General features: G+C 43.4%; 1 protein-coding gene across 3 annotated transcripts in view; it reads right to left on the reverse strand.

Moving 5' to 3' along the window:
* galnt13 (polypeptide N-acetylgalactosaminyltransferase 13) overlaps positions 1-23,122 on the reverse strand; it is a 421,054-nt gene that overhangs the window by 257,288 nt on the left and 140,644 nt on the right. For all 3 annotated transcript variants that reach the window (XM_078229193.1, XM_078229194.1, XM_078229192.1), the window contains exon 2: positions 21,765-21,933. In XM_078229193.1, the coding sequence (XP_078085319.1) occupies positions 21,765-21,933 (169 nt within the window). The remainder of the gene's footprint in view (positions 1-21,764; positions 21,934-23,122) is intronic.

Raw genomic sequence — 23,122 nt, forward strand, 5'->3', positions numbered from 1 at the left:
AAATATGTGGGGTTACACAGATAGGGCCTGGGTGGGACTGTTGTTGGTGCAGACTCGATGGGCTGAATGGCCTCCTTCTGCACTGTAGGGATTCTATGGTAATCTGGGCAATTATGTGCACATATCATTTAACATTTTAATATGCAAGTTATTTTTTTTAAACTGGAAGGGAGTGTAGGATATTGCAAGACTTGGGCATTTGTTGTTACCCTCGCTACTGCTTTCTTTGCATAAATAAAACTAGTTCAATAATGACTGCCTATTGTGGGTCCTGATGTTAATTGTTTCCCAGTGCAATACACAAGAAGTCACATTTAAAATAAATTACCGCATTTAAATTAAATAGGTAGAGTTTTAGATGATGGCAGTGATAAAGAATGAAATTATTTTCAGCGCTTTACGTCAGATATAGCATCCATCGAATGAATGTCGGTACTCAAAGCACTTTAAACCTCAATCCTCTAGGCAAACAATATTACTGCAATTTTTAATTTCACTTTTCAAATCAGTCACCTATCGAAGATTGGAACTGCTTAGTTCTAATTAAGCTCAATTACAGGCATTTTTCACTTTGTGATCGCTGTGAAAAAGCCTCAAATTCATTTAATGTAAGCGCTTTACAGCTGGTACATATAATTAGGTTACATTCAAGCTCAGGTCTGAAATTTAAAGGGCAGTGTCACAACACAATGCCCGATTCTTACAAAGTACGTTGGATGCACACTGGGGTAACTGTGCTGAGACCTAATGTTGCTTTTGTGGAGTGCCTTGTGCTCCTGGCTGCTTTTGTAGCTCGCGTAGTATTTGGAAAGACCAAGGTTACACACAAGCACATATTCTACATGTACCAGAAGGCTTTGAATCGATATTAAAAAGCCCCACCTGCTGAAGCGATACTTTAAATAAGGCTATCATTAACTAAATAAAGGGCCTGGCACCCAAATGACAGGTAAGGAAACTGTTAAAGAGGTTTTTCTTTTGCATGCTGCTGCATTCTCTCAGTGATGGCCGAGGAACAAGTGACCTTTCCGCACAGACTGTGACAAGTGTGGGGTCAGGCAGCGGCAATGCCTCAGGTCTAAAGCATGGCAGAGAGATGCAAGAGAGACTGCAGAAAGGGCAAGTTCTGCGTCATGCCCTCCCTCATCTTGGGCTGTGCTCTGACTGTGACAGAAGGTTGCCAACAGGTCAGCTGATGCACCCAGCAACTCTGCATACTTGCTTCTTAGCTTTCTCCAGAAGGCTGTCCGATCAAGGTCCTCACTTGAATCCTCCTGTGAACTCGTCTGCAATCTTGCCCTCAAGTGAGCTGGTAAATGAACTATCCTTTCCCCCTGCCCTGTCTATCGCCCACATGTGCTGAATGACTCAGCACGTGCTAATCCCAACTCGACACATGCCTCCAAGGTACAGACAGTGGCAGTACCTGAGCTGGTAACTGCAAGTGTCGCTCGCATCAAAGTGATAGGACTGCCATGTTCCTGCTCTCCCTTTTCTTCATTTGGAGCTGAGCAGGCAGCGGTTCTTGAGTTTCTGAAAGCAGGAATTCAGACGGAGAAGGTTGGTTGAGAGAAGAGGGTGTGCAGTGAAAACACAAGGTAAAATCACACTATCAGCTGCGAACTCATTACACAAGATAGCAGGATGTAGGTGAGCTGAAGGTTGAGAAAGGCATATGGAAGGAACATATCATTGTCCTCAGTGACATTGAATGCCAGTAGCCCTATTACAGTAAGGTTCAAAAGATGCAGGCATCCTTGTCTCACCAGTTCTGCTCTGCTCCCTTTGATTCTATGCAACCTTGTTCTACAAGAGATTGGACGGAATATCAGTAACCGTGCCTGCCACAGCTGAATAGCTTTGGAGTATGTGTATGCAGTCAGAGGTGGGTGTTGGGCTGGAGCATTGGTGGGCGTGTACAGTGAGATGGAATATCTGGGTGTTAGATGCGGGTCCTGAGAGCCCAGAGAGTATTGGGGAGAGAGAGATGACCTCCGAGCAGATGCAACAAAATTAATTCCCTTGCTTGCTGTCGCAAGTCTTGTACTCGAAAATGAATCAAATGGGCTGGTACTGTGAATCTGCATGTTGCCTTCCATGATATGAACAAGCTCAGGTAGTTCACAAATTGCAACTCTTGTACATAAAATATGAGACAACATTATGTTGAACCTGTAATGTTATTCGTTTCAATTACATTGAAATCATTTTTGACAGTATTGTTGATTTTTAAACCTGATATCATTTTATTTTTGTAAAGAAAAGCAAAATGAGTGTGCCATTTTACATCAACTATTCAGTGAAATTACTAGCGTTATGTAGCCCATATTTTGCTGTGTGGTGAATACTGTTGTGTTCAAACCTTACGGCTTTTTATGCGTGTGCATTTCTGTCTCTTCTGCTTTTCTTCATTTCTTTTTTATTTTTTATTTGGGGATTGCTACATTTCTTTCAGTCTTTTAAATAAACAAAAACTATTGCACTAAAAGGATTTCTGCTTTATGAATTTTGTTTCTTTTTTCACTTTTTGTCATACTGTGCATTTCTATATTTACTGCTTTACTAGTTATTCAATCAATTCTGATTTCTGTTCTAATATCCACAGCTGCTGCTCAAGTGCTATCACTCCAAATTATTTTCACAGATCATTTGTAATATTAACTGTTTTATTGGGGCAGCACGGTGACACAGTGGGTAGCACCGCTGCTTCACAGTGGCAGGGACCCGGGTTCAATTCTGGCCTTGGGTGACTGTGTGGAGTTTACACATTCTCCCCATGTCTGCGTGGGTTTCCTCCGAGTGCTCCGGTTTCCTCCCACATTCCAAAGATGTGCGGGTTAGGTCGAGAGGCCATGGTAAATTGCCCTTTAGTGTCAGAGGGATTGTTGTTGGTGCAGGCTTGATGGGCTGAATGGCATCCTTTTGCACTGTAGGGATTCTATGATTTTACTCTATGATCATAACTCGTGTTTGACAATGTGTAATTGCAATCAGCAGTCAAATAGCGCAAAGCCAAAATATATTTATCCCTTTTGTAGCTGATGAAGAAAGCCAGATTGAAACTGCCACTAGCGTTTGAATTATTTATACCACCAGAGGTCATTGCATCATTTGGTATCTATTATAAAACATATTTCTGTGAGCACAAAGTAATTTAGAAAGCCTATTTTCTGTATCAGGTTCTCTAATTAACAGTGCGGTCCCTGTGCTATGTGGTAAATAGTTGAACTCCTAAAGAACAAATATAACATGTTAATTTTCTTCATTTATTGTATTTGCTGTTGACTAACTCCCCCAAATTATTAAATTTGAAACAAACAATGGCTACTTTGCTTTCACAACAATTCTAAATATTTCACTCTTCGAATGGAAGTTGTATTTCCCATGTTCCTTGTGTTCCATCCTCGATTCTTAAAAGATTGTCAGATGAAATTGCATTTTAAGCTCCTGGAAGTACGAGGTTCCAATCCAGCCCAGATTGAAGCTTAGGGTGGACTGGAAAGAATACTGATTAATTTTCGAGTCTTGCGACAGCAAGCAGGGGAATTAATTTTGTTGCATCTGCTCGGAGGTCATTCTCATGTTCCGTCCTCAGGAGCAGAACAGTGAAGTTCTTAAATTCATGAAAGAAATATTCATAATTTATACTCATTGAAGAATGCATACATTAACTAGTCTGGACCTGAAACTGGACAGATTCTCTTTATGTTCTTCATTCTCAATAAGGGTGCGCTGGGATCTTAAAAAGCTGTTAATTTGACAAATCTTACATTGCAAAGTATGATCTCTTGCATGAGAAATTCAAAAGGAAAAGTTCTAATCTATGGTTCCAAATGAAAATAATGAGGACATCAAAGTTGGAAGAAGCCAATTTAGACCAGTGTGATGCGTCCTATGGCCTAATTTTGCATGAGGAATCCATTCCCAAACAAATGAAACTATTTTTTGGGAAAATTATTTTCCATGCTTCTTTTGAACATTTCCCATTAATTACAAGTCCTACTTGTTTTATCAATTCTTTATTATTTATGGGTCATTAATTAATAACTTCCAGAGGATTCTAAACATAAATTATATTTCTTCTAGCCTAAAGATGTGGTTTAAAAAAAAACAAATTAGTAGAGGATTTTATAAGTTTATTTTCCTCAAGTGCCCATCCAATTTCCTTTTTGACATAAAAACATCAAGAAGCAGGAGTAGGCCATTCAGCCCTTCGAACCTTTGATGCGTCATTCATTATGATCATGGCTGCTCATCAAATTCAATATCCTGATCCCCCTACCCCCATATTGCTTGATCCCTTTAGCCCCAAGAGCTATACCTAATTTATTCTTGAAATCAGACAACGTTTTGGCCTCAACTACTCTGTGGTAGTGAATTCCACACATTTACCACCTTCTGGGTGAAGAAATTTCTCCTCACCACAGTTCTAAAAGGTTGACCCCTTATCCTCAAACTGTGACCCCTAGTTCTGGACTCTCTCGCCATTGGGAACATTCTTTCTGAATCTACTCTGTCTAACCCCGTTAGAATTTTATAAGTTTCTATGAGATCCCCTCTCACTCTTCTAAACTCCAATGAACATAATCCTAACCAACTCAGGCTCTTCTCATAAGATGGACCTGCCATCCCAGGGATCAGCCTGGTAAACATTCACTGTACTCCCTCTATAGAACTGCACACAATACTCCAGGTGTGGCCTCACCAACGCTCTGTAAAATTGCAGTAAAACATCTCCATTCCCATACTTAAAACCTCTCGCTGTGAAGGCTAACATACCATTTGCCTTCTTTACTGCCTGCTGTACTTGTGCGCTTACTTTCAGCGACTGATACACGAGAACAGCAAGGTCTCGCTGAGTATCCACCTCTCTCAATTTACACCCATTCAAATAATGATCTACCTTCCTATTATTGCTATTGAAGTGGATAACCTCACATTGATCCATATTGTATTGCAACTGCCATGCACATGTCCACAAACTCACCATGAAGCATCTATGCATCCTCCCCAAAGCTCACCCTCCCACCCAACTCTGCATCACCTGCAAATTTGGAGATAATACATTTAGTTACCTCTTCTAAATCATTAAGAAACATTTTATTAATTCACGTCTTGATATCTTCATGGCAGGGGCTCAACTGCCACCTGGATAATGTGGGCCCTGTCACAGCTGGTCCTATGATGCAGACAGCCATCACCACTTAGGGCTCAGGAGACAGTATCCTTGATCCTGCCAGTTCTGCTCTGCTGCTTTCTTTTGTGGAACATTTTGTTCTGCAAGAGAGGGCAGAATGTCAGATGATTGTGTAATACTGAGTTTGGGTGATATATCTGCTACAGTTAAAAGTATATGGATGCAGTGAGAAGTGAGCGTGAGGCTAGCAACCACAATAGTTGTATGAAGCTGGGGTGCATTTTTGGGATGTTACGAGTGGGTTCTAAGTGCCAGGGACTACTGCTGGGTGAGCAATGTAGTGCATTAAACACAGAGTGGGAAGCTGGTTTTATGGCGAGAGGAGGGTGACGTGATAATACATTCACTGGCCTTAATCACCCACATATATTAGATCTCGTATGGTACAACTGCCAGGTCCTTGGGTCTACAGTCTCAAGGTTGACCTTTTCCCCACCCCCAGCCATCCGCTTCCAATGAGAGTGGTCCTCAAGGATCCCTTGAACTCTTGCGAACACATGGTAGCTTTCCTGCTGTCAACTTCGCCACTGATGCCTCCAGTAATCCACCCTTCAATCTGGATCTCTGTGTGCCCTGACGTTTAGTTTGCAAGCACTTCTATTGTAGAAACCTTTTTTTGAAAACCCTCCCTTTAAAGGCAGCCGGCCTGCAAAGAGAGCTCTGTGGCAGCATTCAGAGAGGAAACCAGCACCAGAGGGCCAGGCACTTGCACCACATAATCATTCAGATCAGGTGCAGAGATTAATTTTGTTTCTTACACACCACGATCTAAAAGGGTGCAGGTACATCATGAACTGTGGTCCCTCTGTCAAAATGTGGGGTGAATAAATTTCATGCTCCCCCGAATATGTTCTCTGTTTATAATTAGAATGCTCATTTCAAATAAATACCGGCAGGATATTGCTCTTATTTGTGCTGCTTTTAATGAGAAGCTCGTCATTTAAAAAAAGTTAGAGGTTGCAATAGATTTATAGAAATAAATCTCTCGTGCTATTATGCAAATAGCAATAATTTCAATCTTGTAGTATATTATGGCAAGGTAAAAGGATTGCACCTCACTGACATGCTATCAGTAAACTATTCCCCTGAAATGGGTTGAATGAGGCAACATGCTGGCTTCCTGCAAGTCAAAATGATGGGTAATTTCCCTACAACGAGCAAAGTCACGGGGATGAGAGGGGCAATTTTGCAGCTGGAAAGGGAGTGGGAAAGTCTGATGGCGGAGGCCCACACTTTCCTTGTGGGGCTCTTCCGCTCCATTTGTTTTGGACTTAACTTGGAGGGTCTCTTCTTCCCTGACTGATTTTACTGAGAGGCATGTCCTGCAAATAGCAATCATTTCCAGCACTAGCTAGATAAGCAGTTTTAACAACTGCATTGCTATCTCTTTGCAGCTGCATTAATTTTCTGATCTGCACCAGGCTTCCTGCAGCTGGAATTCACTAAGTGACAGGAGCTTTTATAATTCACATCTAAATCTCAACAGCTTTGCTGGGAGCATGTCAATCAGCCAGGAAACAACATCCTGGGAGACAGGATCAACTTGCGCTTTCTAATCACTACCGCCAAAAACAAAATGACACAGCAAAATAAGCCATCATTTTGTAAATGAAGCAATCTTGACATCAGGCAAATTCCATATCAAAAATCAAAGGAAGCACAGAAATAGAAAGCAGAATGGAAATTAATTGAAAGTTTTGTCTGTGGAACTAGACAGAAAGAATCATTTTAACTAAAGTCCAAGCTGAGTTTGAAGTCAGCAGAGTGGCCACGGCAGGCCACAAGCTCAAAGCCAGTGCCTGGAGGCTTATCACCATCATTCAGGCAGGCTGCAGACCATTCAATAAGCACCATAGAACAGCTCACACACAAAGGACCCGAGAGATTCACTGGTTCTGTGGGTGAGCGGTCAGTCATTAACAAAAATGGAGGGCTTACCCAGGAGACCAGAGTTTTTAAAAAAAAATTAGATAAAGAGGAACATTCCTCTCACTCCGTTTCTCCACTGCCAGCTGGCCAGATGTCTGGTGACAAAGAAGAAAATGGCAGTTGAACATTTCTCATAATTATTTTTTTCCCAAGGTTGTAGGACAGGCGCAAGTTGGAGAAACTTCAAGAATTCCCTGCAATTTAAAGAATTGGAAACTTAAAATAAACTGTTCAGTCCTACCTTCATAAAGTTAATTAGTCTATACGTGCAGGTGAGGCTGATTCCATGTGCAGGTTTCTCCCATCCAGGACTAAGTCCTGTGGTGGGGGTGTGTTTCCTGTTGCGGAGGACAATGGGAAATCACGCCATTTCTATACCCACCTGCTGGGAGGATGCCAAGCAGGGAAACTAATGCTGCATTGGTGTAGATGCTGCATGGGTGTGGGTGGCCCATGTCAGTGCAAATGGGGATCACAAGAGATTGGAGAAACAATGCCAGAAGAGGATGAAGGATCAGAGCAAGTCTCACCAATGGTCGCAAATCCACAGAGACTCCAATAGGTCAAGGTCCAAGGACCAGTTGCACTGACATGTTCTGCCTCACAGCCCCCACTTCAGTGCATCCACTGTGTCTTATTCACCTTCCGGAGACATGGGACACTGCATGTAATCGGGGTGGGTGGAAGAAGTATTGGACCCGACATAGGCACAGTGGGAACTGGCAGCCTCTACATATCACTTGCATGTATGAGCCTTCTACTTGCATGTAGATATGCTCAGCACTTAATGTGCCTCCATGTTCAGGGCTGATGTTGTCACTTGCACTTATTGGTGCCTCTGGAACGAGACTCAGGCCCGAGGAGGGCTCCTTATCAAGGCCCAGCCCCAGCTCAGAGATGAGCCAAGAGAGTGGACGAGGGGAGTATCACAGCGCTCATTTGCACCCTCCACCAGCTCAGGAACACAAACCTCAGTTGGTATTTGTACTAGCTCAAGAAAGCTCTCGCAAGCTGGTGGTCACCATACAGATACATGTCTTCAGCGGGAGGCAAGTTCAGGCACGCTCTCCAATTCTCAGAGGACCGCAGGAGAAGAGGCATCTGAGTGTCCCCAGTCCAACGAGGAGTCTTTGACATTCGCCTTTATGGTGGAGAGTCAGGAAAAGGCAGGGCAATATCAGGCAAATCTGTCAGAAGCCCTCAACATAATGATATGTGAGAAGGAGAAATCCATCGGCCTGCTCCCTGATGAAGTGCTGTCCACATGTGCATGCATCGAGGTCTCCATGGGGAGGATGGTGGATGCCATGGAGACCCTGGTTCAGCAGAGATGCACACCAACCTGCACTCCATCGCCATTGCCATGAGAGGGGGGAAACAAAGCACCTAGGAGTCCCTCCAGGTGTCCCTTCCCCCTGAAGGAATTAGGCTGGAGGCCTTGGGTACTCATGGGAACGGCAGTAGCAGCTGGACACTCCTGGGTCATCCACTCAGGACTCAGACATTGTCCACTCCCTCAGAATATCCTCAGCCTGTGACCCCTTCAAACTCATCTTCTATCACCACAGAAGGAGCAGTTGGCACACTGGTGGAATGCCAAAGGAAGCCAGGCCACTCCAGGCCTCAGCTCTCCAGAAGACAGCCATCAAAGTCAAAGTCAAAGGAAACAAGGCAAACAATTCCACAGGCTGCTTCCAGCCCTGCTATGGATGTCAAGACAGCACGTAAAAGGATTAGTAGGCCCCATAAAATCACAATATAGCGATCACAAGTGGTTGCATGGGGGAACATTGTCACTCTATTGTCTGAGCTTACCAGTTGCTGTCGGGTAAAGGAGACACAAGTTCTGCTTCTTCATAAAATACCTGTATTTCTTTGATCCAACTTCACACACAATTCTCCACCAACAAAATAGTGCCACCTGTGAGTTTTTTTATATATCATTGACTTCTATTGAATAATGGACATCAAATTAGGACTTAATTGGAAGGTCTGTTCACCCATTCCTAACATCTATTACCTACAATATATTCACTGTCATTAAATAATATCAAATGTTATTGTTCAGCCTCATTATATAAACTTTGCAAAGTCTCCGTTCCATGTCCCACCACTCGCATATAAGCTATATATAGCCGGATCACGAGTGATTCTGGAAGGAGAGGTGTCTGTGACAGGGCCTTCCACAGCCTTGTGCAAGCACATCCCCGCACACACAGCCTTCATCCATCACATTCACTGACTGTGCCGAGCTTTCCCAATGCTGCCTGCTGGGGTTCTCATTCCTGACCTGTCTCCGCCTACCCACGATTGAATTCACATGCAGCAGCTGTGCCCATCCAACACGAGGCTCCGCTCACTTTCAAAGATGAAGACAATGATCATCGTCTGCTTCTTCGTGAGACTTCCTCCCCATTTCCCCTTCCCAGTCATCCATGTCCTTCCCCCATCACTGTGGACCCCTGGCATCACCTTATCCTAACCAGCCCATGGTGAAATCCCTGAGGTTCCAAAGCAGGTGAAGTCAGTGAAGACCACAAAAGATGCTGCTATCGCATGGCAAAGACCCTGAAGTAAGTCCGACATCAGTGAAGCTGAAGCTGCTGCTTGGAGACCTCCTAACTTCTGAGAACGGCTTTGCAGGAGCACCATATGCATGAAAAACATCCACCGTGCCATGTGTTCCCCCAGGGTCTGGTAGCTGCAGGCCTCCAGCATTATGTTCTCCTTGGATGTGAACTGAGCAAGGCCCCAAGTGCAAGTCTTGACTTATGCAAGCCATGTCCAGAGTGCCTTGCTTTCCCACTGGCATAATGGAAGAATGAGACATGGGGGGAGCGAGGGGGAGATTCCGGTCAGGCTTTCATTTGTATCCCATTAGCAGGATACAAATCATTTTCATGCCAGCCTCCAGAGCGATTCCCAATCTGTCATGGCGGGCGCACTGGAAGACATAAATTCAGGCCCGCGTGAAACCGATTTCTGTGCCTCCGGCTGAATTCTCCCACCTCCCGCTCGCCATTGATCCTGCCAGAGGGAGCATGGGAGAATTGTGCCCCATGATAAGCATTCTCTCTACCTCGATAACCAAAATTTTCCAGCAGTTCCTGCCAAAGGATTTTCCGACTCTGCCAATGAAGACCCCTGCCACGGGGTTCCCAGTGGTGGAGGGTGCAAACAACTGGAAAACCCATTGACAGTGGCAGGACTGGAAGCTCCCGCCATTGGCCAATGGCGGGCCACCTTCATCGCCACAAAATATACCATGTAGGAGGCAGAAAAGCCTACCCAATTTCCTCAAACACTCGCTAAGATCGACTCTACACAAATACGTGACCACTTCTCATGTATTCACAGAAAATAGGATTTCCAACTGAAGTATCATTTTTAAAAAGTGCAATCCTAATTCAAGCATAACGTTTTCACAATTATCAATATTTTAAATAAGGTCAAATCCTTGTCAGATCTCATCTCAAGACAACAGTACAGTTTTGACATTAACTGTGTAAGTTATCCTTCTGGCAAGCAATTTTCCTCTTTGTTGAGATTAAATTGTTGAATGAATTATTAAACAAACTGTGGTTCAAAGATTGGAAATTGCTTATTTTTATCTGGAATTTATGGAAATCCTGAGGCAGGCATAATGCTTCTTGACAAACTGGTTACATATAGTATCTCACTGCTAGTTCACAATGAAATGTAATAACTGCAGCTTTTAAAAAACTGTGCAACTAAAACACAAAAGTATAATAGATGCCACAAACCCTTCTTACAGAATGCATCTGAATATTCTTCTGCAAAACTACAAAGAACTAGAACAAATTTAACGGACATAATTTTATCACATATCATAAATGATCTGTCCTCATCAACTGAGACAGTATAAAAATTATCTGCATGTCTGCTTGCATATGATATTTGACATCAGTATAGCGCTTCCCTTTTGCAGTATAAAGTTAAAGTTTATTTATTAACACAAGTAGGCTTACCTTCACAATGCGATGAATGTACTGTGAAAATCCCCTAATCGCCACACTCCAGCGCCTGTTCGGGTACACTAAGGGGCAATTTAAGATGGCCAATCTACCTAATCTGCACATCTTTGGACTGTGGGAGGAAACCGGAGCACCCGGAGGAAACCCATGTAGACACAAGGGGAACGTGCAAACCCCACACAGACAGTGACCCAAGCCGGGAATTGAACCTGCTCACCAGTGCTGTGAGGCAGCAGTGTGATTCACAATAAGATTTTATGGTTAATTCTATGCATAGGCCTGATGTTACTTTTGATCCAGATCTACCCTTTGGCAGGGACGCACCAAAAGCCAGGGAGTTAAGGATGCAGTCGTGGTTGCAAGCCTCAGGATCCTCAGACTACCATGCAAAGACAAGTCAAAAGGTCATATTTTAACATAGATGCAGCAAATAAGAGCTGGAGTAGACAATTTGGCCTCTGGGACCTGTTCCTCCATTCAATAAGATCATGGCTGAATGATCTGGACATTTTGTTCCAGGTTGCAGTCACACTCCTTAGATTAAGTAGAACTCCGACATTGGTCAATGGTCAAGGACAGGAAAGTATGACTGCAAAATCAGGCAGCTTTGGAGATGCAGGATGCAGTAATGTACGATCTTAAAATTTGACTAACAGGTACCTCTGTGGATGATAGCAAAGACCACAGCATGGGTGGTCAAACTGACCATAGAGCCATGCTGCAGGAGGACATTCAAGATTTGGGAGTCCAAAGGAATGTTTCCTGCAGCCATGACTGAAACTTCCATGGGTGGCGTTGCTTGCCCAGTGGCACACTTAAGGACATCTCCTCACAGCTGAAGAAGAACTCGGAGTGAAACGTGGGGGATCTAGTTAGATCCACCTTGGGACAAACAATATAGGTAGACCTACATCGCCATCCCAGACCTGCTTTTTGTCTCAACTCTCAAATTAGTTAATGGTATGACCATCTGCAGATCAGCTATCAATAACCCAAACATTGCACTGGAATCTGCGATTAATGTTTTGTAGACCTCAAAACTTGGCCACCATCGAATCCTTCATCTTTTGCTTTATCGCTGAGTTGCCTGTATTCAATAGGAAAGTAGCTGGAAATGATTGCCTTCCTGGAATTTGTTTTAGGCCAGCAATCATATGATCTAAAAGAGAGTCTTTAGTTTGGAATTGAACCCCTGTCAGTACTAAAAGTCTGTTGACATGAGAAATACGTGCACGATCAAGTAACTTAAATGCCAATACTGATTCTGGAATGTCAAGGTCAAATCTCTTCAGTCTCTTAACCCATCTGTCAAAGTCCATGATATGTTCCTCCATGGGCTGATCATCTGTTTTCTTAAATCTACCAAGGCTGACCAGGCTTCATATGTCTCCAATAAGTCATCCTGTTTGTCAAATTTATCCAAACACTGTAACAGAAGGTCCAATCCTTCTTCATTGTCCAAATCATTGACGTTCCATTCTGAAAATACTTCACTCCTAAATTTTACTTCTGCTGGTAACGATATAGCCTTGCCTCTTTTTAGCTATAATGAAGGAACTTGTGTTCACATCTCAACTTCAGTTTCCATTGCTCGTATGGTTCTGCCTCCAAGGAAATTGGTGGATAAGCGAAACCTGATATTTTGCATCATCTTCCTGCCATCCTGTAACTTAAATTTGTCAACAGTAGTGAACTTCTTTTTCCTTCAAAGACAAAAACCTTATTTTGCAGTAATCAATCACCTCGGCTTAATGTTCATTCTCTGCTACCATATTAATTCCAATAATTGTATATGGTTAAAGAACGTGGCTGAGGCTTGTCTTTTACCTGAAGCAAGTTTATTCTCAGAACATGCAATATAGTAATAATCTGCTTCTCCACACCTAACTTTTTCAGCTGTGGCCATTTCTACTCTTTTGGAGATCGAGCCAATGATCATTACCAGGCTTTAACAATGCCATTGCCAAAGGATGCAATTGCTGATACGTTGACAGCTTGCAGCACTGTCACCATCTTGTGCCAGTGGTCATCAAAATCACCGTAACCTTGAACTTATTCATTCCTGGCACCTTCCAAGAGTCAGCAAGAAAATCTCAGTGGCATCTCAAATATGGTTCACACCATTATATCTCGCTGTTGGTCACTGGTGGCCTCTTTGCCAGAGCAGGACAGTACTTGCATTTAACAACAGACATGGTCTCGAAGAGGGCAGTAGCTTTAATCAGTTTCCCACTGAAGGCATGTTTCTGACCAAAAGATTAACAGAGCTCCTGTTTCCACTTTCTGTAGTGAAGATTCAGCCTCATAAGCAAGAAAATTGAGCTCAGAGACATAACATTACACTTATACAAGCATGCAACAAAGGCAGCAAGACACAGGCGAAGCATTTTCATCTTCATTATTTGGCCAAGTAAATTGATGGAGCAAATTGTCTGCCTGTTACATAAACCTTCTGGAAATGGTACCGAAATGAAGAAATACTAAGGAAGCTAAGTCCTTCAAAGAAGTGTACAACAAAATCTCAACTTTCTGGCTTTATCTTTTACCCATAGCGTACTTGTCTACAGTAGTATTGGAATATTAGAGCAGTTTATGCTACATTTAAGGGAACTGTTACTAAAATCAAAGGCCTGGAATAATCCAATGGTCTCATCATATCACATCTCAAACCCATCACACCACCCATCTTCTACTCTGCTCAATGCACCACAAACCCGTTACCACATTCTGGCTGTCAGAACTCACCCCGAACATTGTTATACTAAACCTCACTCAAACACCTTCCAATCATGTCAGCCACACACAAGCCTCTACAAATATATAGCTCTTTAGCTATGGCAGGTAGATCACCCAAGCATGCGAACATACTGCCACTGACTTCTGCTCTGTCTTACACAGGAGGTGACACTCAACAGACGGGAAATCCGGAGGTCTAGTGGATGACCAGCTTCCCCTCAGTGTCCCGGTAAGATGATTCAATGAATCATTGGGGCCAATGCCACAGAGCAAGTCGCACCCAGTGCCGTTGTGGAGGATGTAGAGCTGTGGAGGATATGTTGCTGCCAGATGCATTTTCTCCATCCACTCCACAACCTCATTTTCAAATGGAAAAGGAAGACAGTGTGACTGTGGAATTTCTACTTTCTTCCCCACCCAAAATCTCCTTACCTTTTATACTTTTAGAGATAGTCAAGAACATTTGATTAGTCAGCCTTCAGAGGTCCATCAGAAAGAGGAGATGCAAACACATGAAATTGAAGAGGAGGCAATATTACTTTACCTTATACTCTCAGCCACTAGCTCAGGGACCGATATGGCATTAACATTAGATACAAATGTAGGGTTGTGATCAGTACGAGGTTGGTCACTGGACAGAAGTGAGCTGCAGCCAGGTCAGAGGGATTTGTCAATTCATGTGGAAAATCCCTAGAAGGTGAAGTCACAGATAAATTCTGCTGCAGAGCCAAAGATATGGACTACAGAACGCTCATGACAATGCATACTGAAATGCCTGGTGCCTGCTAGACAGCCTTCAGACACTGGCAAATAGCACCAACAAGTCCTCCTTCAACCTGGCAATGGGCATCTTGCAGAGCTTGGAGCCTATCCTTTCCACGGAACTGCCTTAGTGATCCATGATGGAGCATCTGCTGGCCACTATCTCAACCTCTCCTGCTAGAAAGAGTACAGAATGTCAGTGGCCTTGTGTCCACGTGCTTGGTTGAGGCAGAAGTCTTTCCATTTACGACTGCAGTGGAAGCTCAGGCAGAGGTCACGCGATCCGTGGCTGCTGCCATCCAAGCCCAGACTGCAGATGCCCATAGATGTCCAACAATCTGTGCTCCAGCAGATCATAAGGTTTGCTGAAGCACTCTCTGTGGGTCTGGCAGTGACTCTATAGAGCATAAACCAGTTGGCATCCCTCAGGATGACAGCCTTCATGTTCCTATCTCTGCCACTCTGTCAGGATCCTTGCTGTTTGCACTCAGCCAGCCAGCCCGGGCGATTACTGTCCATACCAAGATGGGACAGTCTGAAACTGGGCCCACAAGGCTTAGAGCTGCTCAAAGTTGTCTTGCAAAGCCATCTGCAATTTCCGGCAATGAAAGTCAGCAGCTTATCCCCAGTCATACTTCAGTTACTCCAGTACTACCAAGGAGTATGAGGACAAGCAAGGGCACCTGCAGGGTAGGCATTAAAGGGATTAGTTCTGCTTTTGTTTTCTATTCTTCATGAGTTGCTCAATAAAGTTGTGAAGGTTTTTGCTGGGGACCTTAATTAAAATATGCTGGCCAAGGGGAGCTCATGGTGAGGAATGATGAGTCCATGTTAGGATGGGGTCTCCGTAATTGAAGTGAAACTGCACAATGAGGTCCCTCTTGCTCCATTCAGTTGCATGGTGTGCGTGCAGTCTCCTCACAATCTCTTCTTCCTCCCCCTCTTTCCCAGGTGGCCTCCTGATTCCAGCTGAGTCCTCAAAATTGTAAGATTGTAGAAATCACAACACAGCACCATAAATACAAATGCTTCCTTGGTTTATGATGCAAAGAAACCCCATCCCCATATTACATCTTACTGATTTGTTTGATTAAACTTTATGTTTTCAAAAATAATAAACACAGGCGATGGTCCAGTGGTATTATTGCTATACAATTAATCCAGAAATTCAGCGAATGTTCTGGGGACGCAAGTTTGAATCCCGCCACGGCAGATAGAATTTGAATTCAATATTTAAAAATCTGGAATTAAGAATCTGCTGATGACCATGAAACCATTGTCGATTGTCAGAAAAACCCATCTGGTTCATTAATGTCCTTTAGAGAAGGAAATCTGCCATCCTTACCTGGTCTGGCCTTCGTGTGACTCAAGAGCCACAGCAATGGGTTGACTCTCAACTGCCCTCTGAAATGGACTAGCAAGCCGCTCAGTTTCAAGGGCAACTAAGGATGGGCAATAAATGCTGGCTAGCCAGCAATGCCCAGGTCCCATGGATTAATTAAAAAAAATACCCATTGGTGTCAATGAGCTTGATATTTTTGCTTCAAGAAATGTTAACCTCCATTGGCTCACTGATAAATGTGTGGTATCCAAATAAGGAAGGAAATGGAGAAACAAGTGTATTACTTACAGATCATAACAATCATGCACTGAAATGCTTAAATAGATTCTGGAATTTGAATCGATTATGGTCCATTTTGGAAACTGAGCCTCCATTATAAGAAAGAACACAGGGTGCCTGCACGCAGTGCACCTCCAGAGGCAGCTTGCCTCTCAGTAGCACCTTAATTTGAGCTGTTTGAAAAACATGGTAGAGCAGTAAACACACTGTGACCTGGAATTGGCCATTGCAATTAAAGTTATTACTCACATCATACCAAAAGTGATGTAGGAAGCAACATTCCTCCTATATATCAGAAAACAATTATATGCAATTGTGGAATATTACAGCTTTAACAAATGGTCAATAATATAAAAATGCATTACCACTTCTCAACTTCGGAATTAAAACTAAATGTTATGTAGATTAAGGCAATAAATCAACATTATTACATTAAATTGTATTTCAGTTCATTGAAATATTACGCCTCATATAATTTAATTAGAGTAAATACTATAAAATAGGCAATACATTTAAGCTGTTTCTATACATTGGATGTTTCTCTGCAAGCATCTTCCAATAAAAAAGATCACAACAATAGAATTCTGATGGATTTTATTATCTTGAAGGAATATCATAACCACATTCCTCAAATTAAAAAGCACAGGTTATAGGAGAGATAAAAGCACATGGGGGAGAAATTTGTTTGTGTAAGGCTGCTTACACAGACTTACCTCACTCCCCAGGGGCAAGCGGTGGGCTGATACTGTGCAGCCTGCACTGCATTCTTCAATTAAATCACTAGAAGTGGTGCTACACAAATGGGTTTCTCCCCCAGGGAATTCAGCTAGATGACAAAACAGTCATAAATGCAGCAAAGTTATTTCCTATTCTATTGCTTAACAGATCTCTCACAGTTACAGATAACATTGACATGTTAAAATGGATTCTGGAATTTGAATTCATTATGGTCCATTTTGGAAACCGGGCCTCCATTATAAGAAATAAAGCAGGGTGCCTGCACGCAGTGCACCTCCAGAGACAACTTGCTCTCAGTAGCACTTTAATTTGAGCTGTTGACAGATCAGCCTGGGCAGCAAAAGAGTGAGGAGTGAAGAATGGGGTGGTGGGGTGGAATAATGGGCCAGCAACAGTCCTCAGCAGTTCTACGGAGCTGGGAGAAGTACTCCCACTTCATCAATCTCCACAGGAAAGATACCTCTTAAAACAAAATGAATTTTTGATACTCGTCAGGTCACAGTAATCCCACCAAAAATGAGGCAGAGTAGAGTGGAATACAGCTGGCACCGCACACAGTGCTGTTACGTTTTGCTGAAAGGTTCTTAAACAAGCATTTGCATAAGTAAGGGACCCAAACATTTATTTTAAGGCATCTGCTCACATCTTTGCTCCTTGGAATACAAGATTTGCAAATTGGTAAAACCTTTCCCTCTTTTTTCTCCCCGGAGTATGGGTACAGGGAGGACTTGGGAGCAATTCTCCCAAAAATGCTGATTTGGTGGGAAAACTGTTCTAGATCACGACTGTTTGTCAGACCCGAATCTCCGCACTCTGTGCAAGGCAGAAGTCACAATCGTGAATCTCATTAAAAACCCAGGGGGGCAGGGCCTATTCACGCCGGAGTCTGACAGTTCTAGAACTGTCAGACATCTCCACATCAGTTCTAGAACTGTCAGATCAGGGCAGTGGCCCCGATCTGTCAATCTCGCCATTTGCTGGCCAGCTCAATCGCTGGCCAGTCCGGGACTACCGGTGTGCTGCCCCTCCAGCCCCCCATGGCCCAATCGCAGCCCCCACAACAATTCCCGGACCAGCTCTGACCCCTCCCCCACCCCGGAGCACCCGGATGTGCAGCCCACCCCCCCAGCAGTGGCGATTCCTCCATCCCCCTCACCCGGTAGACACCAACCCCCCCCCCCCCACCCACCCCACTCCCCGGCTGACCCCTATTTGGTCAGAACCTCCCCCCCCCACCCCGGGAGGCAGGGCCCCCCCTGGCAGAGCACCCCCCCCCGCATCCCACCCCGATCGCTGCCTCCCTCCAGCCCAGAACGATCCCAATGCAGAGTGGCAGTGGGACCCCCCCACCTCCACCGATCACCCCTAGGCCCTGCCCATAGTAGGCCCCACCCCCTTGGCACTGCCCATCGGGCAGTGCCAAGGCGCCCCCTGGGCACAGGTTGCTGCCCATGCCCAGGGACACCACCCCCTCACCGCCCAACGCCCTGGGAGGCCCCGATTGCCCACCCTTCACTCGAGGGGGGGTCTCCTGCTAATTCCCTGAACGTGAGGAGCTACTCTAAACCTCGTCAGAATGAAGTACTCCTGGCGGGGTGGGAGAGGCTAGCGCACTCGGCAAGTTCCATGCCGGGCCCGATAATCACATTTAAAATACATGTAAAACATATTCAAATGACTTACCTCACTTGCTGCCGGTTTTCTGCGTGTTCCCGGCGGCGCCATTTTCTTCCGGTTAGGAGATGCGCGCGGGTCGTAAACACTCGCAGAGAACTCACAAAATGGTCAACACGCGCATCTCCCAACCCGACCCACCAGAAAAGTTGCGGGTCGCAATGGGAGAATCAGGTCCCTAATTTCTACTCTTCTGTCTTCTAATCCACATCCGCAGCAACAGAGATCGGAATGGGTGGAACAGATTATAGAAAATGAGGAAAGAAAATGAATGAAGGAGAGAGGCACTGGAAAAGATTCATAGAATCTCTACAGTGCAGAAGGAGGCCATTCAGCCAATCGAGCCTCCACTGACAACAATCTCACTCTGGGCCTATCCCTGTAACTTACTTTGCTAATACCCCGACACGAGGGTTAAATTAGCATGGTCATCATCCTAACCTGCACATCTTGGAGTGTGGGAGGAAACAGGAGCACCCAGAGGAAACCCACACAGACACGGAGAGAATGTGTCAACACAGTCACCCGAGGCCGGAATTGAACCTGGATCCCTGGCACTGTGAGGCAGCAGTTCTAACCACTGTGCCACCATGCCGGGTAAATAAGTGATGACTCAAAAAATGTTCCAATTCAATAAGATAAATCAAGCCTATGCTCATTCATAGTGTTCAGCGAACTAACCATTGTAATTAACTCTTTAATCTGGCAGCATCTTACCTGACCTCTGGATGAACAATAAGAAGCTGATTCTAAGTACAAAGATATGAGGTAGTGCACTTCCTCTGAATACAGACATCCTGATTTAAATGACCGTAACATTACATTTTGGTATATTTACAAATAAAACAAATTAATTCAGGCAAGGTGGTGTTTTTTTTTAACCTCCTAAACCTAATCAGATTCTTGTATCCAAAGTGCAAGATAAATGACAAATTGCTGAAGAGAAAATCATTCCCCAATTTGATATTCTATTTTTTTAAAATCATCGATGTTATATTGATGGTATAAGGTTTCACACCAACTGAAAAGCCTACAACAGTCAACTGTGTTCACTGCCGCTTGAGATTACATTTTACATCATTTCAATTTTTACCACAAGCAGAATAATAAAATATCCACAATTTTCTACAATATCTGTTGAAGAAAATTCTTAAATACATTGTATTCAATATCCAGGACAAAATTGAGAGGTTGGTTAACCACAGCCTCCATTTTTCTCTGCCATAACTCCATTGGGACCACTGCAGTCCACCCAATCTCTGGCTGCCAAAGAGGAAGGAGAACTGAATCTATCTTGCCGACTTATTTTGCACCTGCCCACCAGATTTCTTATTGGCAACATCTGAGACTCCTTAGTGAAAGTGGATAAGCCCAAGATAATTGGGGGGGGGTGAATTTTACAGATGGACGGAGCAAACCTAGCTGCAGTCTCCTCTCCCTCCCTGGCTGAAGCACTGCCACTTTCCTATCTTTAGCACTGGTCACCTCCTCTGGCAACAGAAATCCTGCTGGGAACATTTCTTTGGTGCCAAATGACCCTGACTCAAAATTATGGGTTGGATTTTCATCTGAGAGGCGGTAGCTGGAGTCAGGAAATTTCATAGCCCAGCATACCTGTCTCTCAGGAAAAAGTACCTCAAACAGCTTGATTTTCATTCGCGGGGATTGGTGGGGGGGGGGGGGGGGGGGGGGGGGGTGTAAGGAAGCAAGTGTGGGATCCTCATACCCCCATGCAAGCCTATGCCCACCCACCCCAATAGCCCCTCATACTAACATGGAGCAGTTCCATGCCCATTCATCCAATATATAGTTTGCTCAGAACTAATGAACACTGCAGTAAAAATGGCATGTGCGAAAAAGCTTAAAAAACAACCTTTCATAACTTTGTTTTTAAAAAGGTTGCTGTTATAACCCTATAGAAAGTGTCAATCAAGCAGACCTTCAAAATGTTAACAGCAGAAGCTATAGGCACTTAATGCAATTTTAACTGTGTCAAAAAACATTGATCCATCAACAAAATTAATCTATGAAAAGAAAGCTTGAGATATCAATCAAACAACGTTTTCCCTTCTCTGTACCTTTTTCAACAAGGTCAGGGAAATTTGCTCTCTTTGCCATGCCAGAGAGGGTCTGAGGGGTCATTTGGAGTGATGGGGATATGAGTTGGTATGTGGTATATGGGTAAGATCTTCTAAAATTACTTTTCAAAACATTCCCACACCCATACTATGGTTCACATTTCCTCTGAGGTGCTGTGAATCACCAGTCCTTGAGAAGCTAGCTTGACTTCATGAAAATTGCTGGGGGTCTTGTATATGCTTAGGTGCCGCAATGGAGCCAGCTAGGTTGTGGTCTGGTCAGGAATACATGGTGTAGGCAGCGCACCAGTGAAAACTGAAGGCACCAGGAATGGTGGCGGGACTCTCCCTTTCTCCACAAATATCCAGCTCAATACTTCAGATTCGGACATATATAAATCACCCATTGAGGATATAGTGGACTTCCTCTTCTGAAATTCCATGACATAGACCTTGCCATGCGCCCTTGTGACTATGCATCTCAATTTGAAGAGCACAATTTTCCAGGACCTGAGGAGAAGTGACTAATCTCAAAAACAGTAACAAAGATGTAAATGGCTTGCTTTGACTGGACATTATAGTGCTCTTCAAAATATGTGGACTGTATTTCAAAGCAACTTAAATAGATCTTGAGTATAGTTCTCATTCCTTCAGCTCACCAAGCCAATTTTTAACATGGCAATGAAATAGAATTCCATATTTGTTGCTTCTGGCCCAACAATGTTTATTCACCTATCAACGGGGCCAGGAGCACATTGTGGGGAACCCATGTTCAACAGCAGTGCCATTTAATTTGGTAAAACGCATAATTATTTATCCTGATGCACATTAACTCATTCATTTTGTGCGTAAGGTTAGAAGATTCAGGTTAAAAGAAACACAAATCTGCTAAGGGAAGCTGACCTTTATCTAAACAGGAACATGGGGACAGAGCCCAAAGTGGGACAAAAGTTATGTTCAGATTTGTGTTTTGGACCACATAACACTGGTTTTGTAACAGGAATTCAGTACATTCAAAATCAGAATAAACTTACCCTTCCAGTCTAACATCTGGCAGAGTTCTATTAAATGCAATCATGTCACTGGCCATGAGATTAAATTGGTTGATTTTGAATAAATCCCGCATTTTCTCTTGATCTTCCATAGGAATAAGGACTGCCTTTCCCATCTCACCTGGACCTTCTTGTGCTCTGGATATGACAGCTGGAGTGAAGATAAACAATATTATAGAATGGATTCCTGATTTTAAGCATATATAACAATACCTTATTTTGTTAATCCAAAATGCACACAATCTTTATTTGAAAGGAATCCCTTCGAACATCATTCCATATTTTTCATGGTAAACTATATATATATTTTATGTCATCTGCAATTCATAAGTTGAGAAAGTAAAAATCCTCATTTCAGTGAGAATGATGCACTGCAGGACATGCTGTTTACTTGATTTGCAATGCCATTACAAGTGGGAACTTGCCATAAATTAAAGATTTGTGGAGAAGAGCTTGCCCATACAGTGGTGTCCCTGGGGGAAACACAACAATTTGCAAATTGCTCCTGCAACTATTCAGAATACTGCAGCTTGGAGATTGATGGCGGACGGATGGTACTCACAATGACTGCACCTATATTTTGGAGAATAAATAGGGAAAAACTGACAAAACAAACCCTTTCAGAATTGTATTAGAGCATTCCCATATTCACAGCATCCTTCACTAAATCCATGCATGGACATCATTTCCACAAACCTAAGCTTTTTACAAGGTTCATGCAATTATGGGATATCATCTGCTTTAGAATGTTTCTGTCAATATAAAATGACGGCAGCATGTGAACTTGTGCAGAAATGGAGCACTGAAGAGATAAGCAGAGCCATTTTATATTTGAAGGTGACAGAATGGTGAAGATGCTAAATAAGCTTCCACATTCTTTCATTTTATCCATTTTTTCCCATTGGATGCAAGCCTTTTGATTTATTTGTCGAGTTAATCACAAAGCCCCAAACGGTCGAGTTACCACTTCTATTCTCTAGAGCAAATAGAACTTCCATTCTGAAACCATCAAGCAAACGCTTAAAACTATTATAAAAATACACTCTGAACATCGGTTTGGTACAAAATGTTTGTAGTCCTTATTCACGTTTCACATTTATTACAGATGAATGAAACATGATTAGCCAGAACCTCCGGGACTTCCAGAAATTGTTATTAACATTTTATTTCCCAGTGTGTTTGAGCAAAGGCAATCATTCTGATTTTCTGAACCTTATATATAAATTTTGACCCTTTCCATTGGTACAATATGATCTCAAAACCGTGCTCTACAGCACTCAAGCTTTCAGCACTGCAGGTGCCATTTTTGATACCAAGACTTTAGTCCCAAAATAATGGGC

This window comes from Mustelus asterias, chromosome 14 (genome assembly GCF_964213995.1).
Source record: "Mustelus asterias chromosome 14, sMusAst1.hap1.1, whole genome shotgun sequence".
NCBI classification, from domain to species: Eukaryota; Metazoa; Chordata; class Chondrichthyes; order Carcharhiniformes; family Triakidae; genus Mustelus; species Mustelus asterias.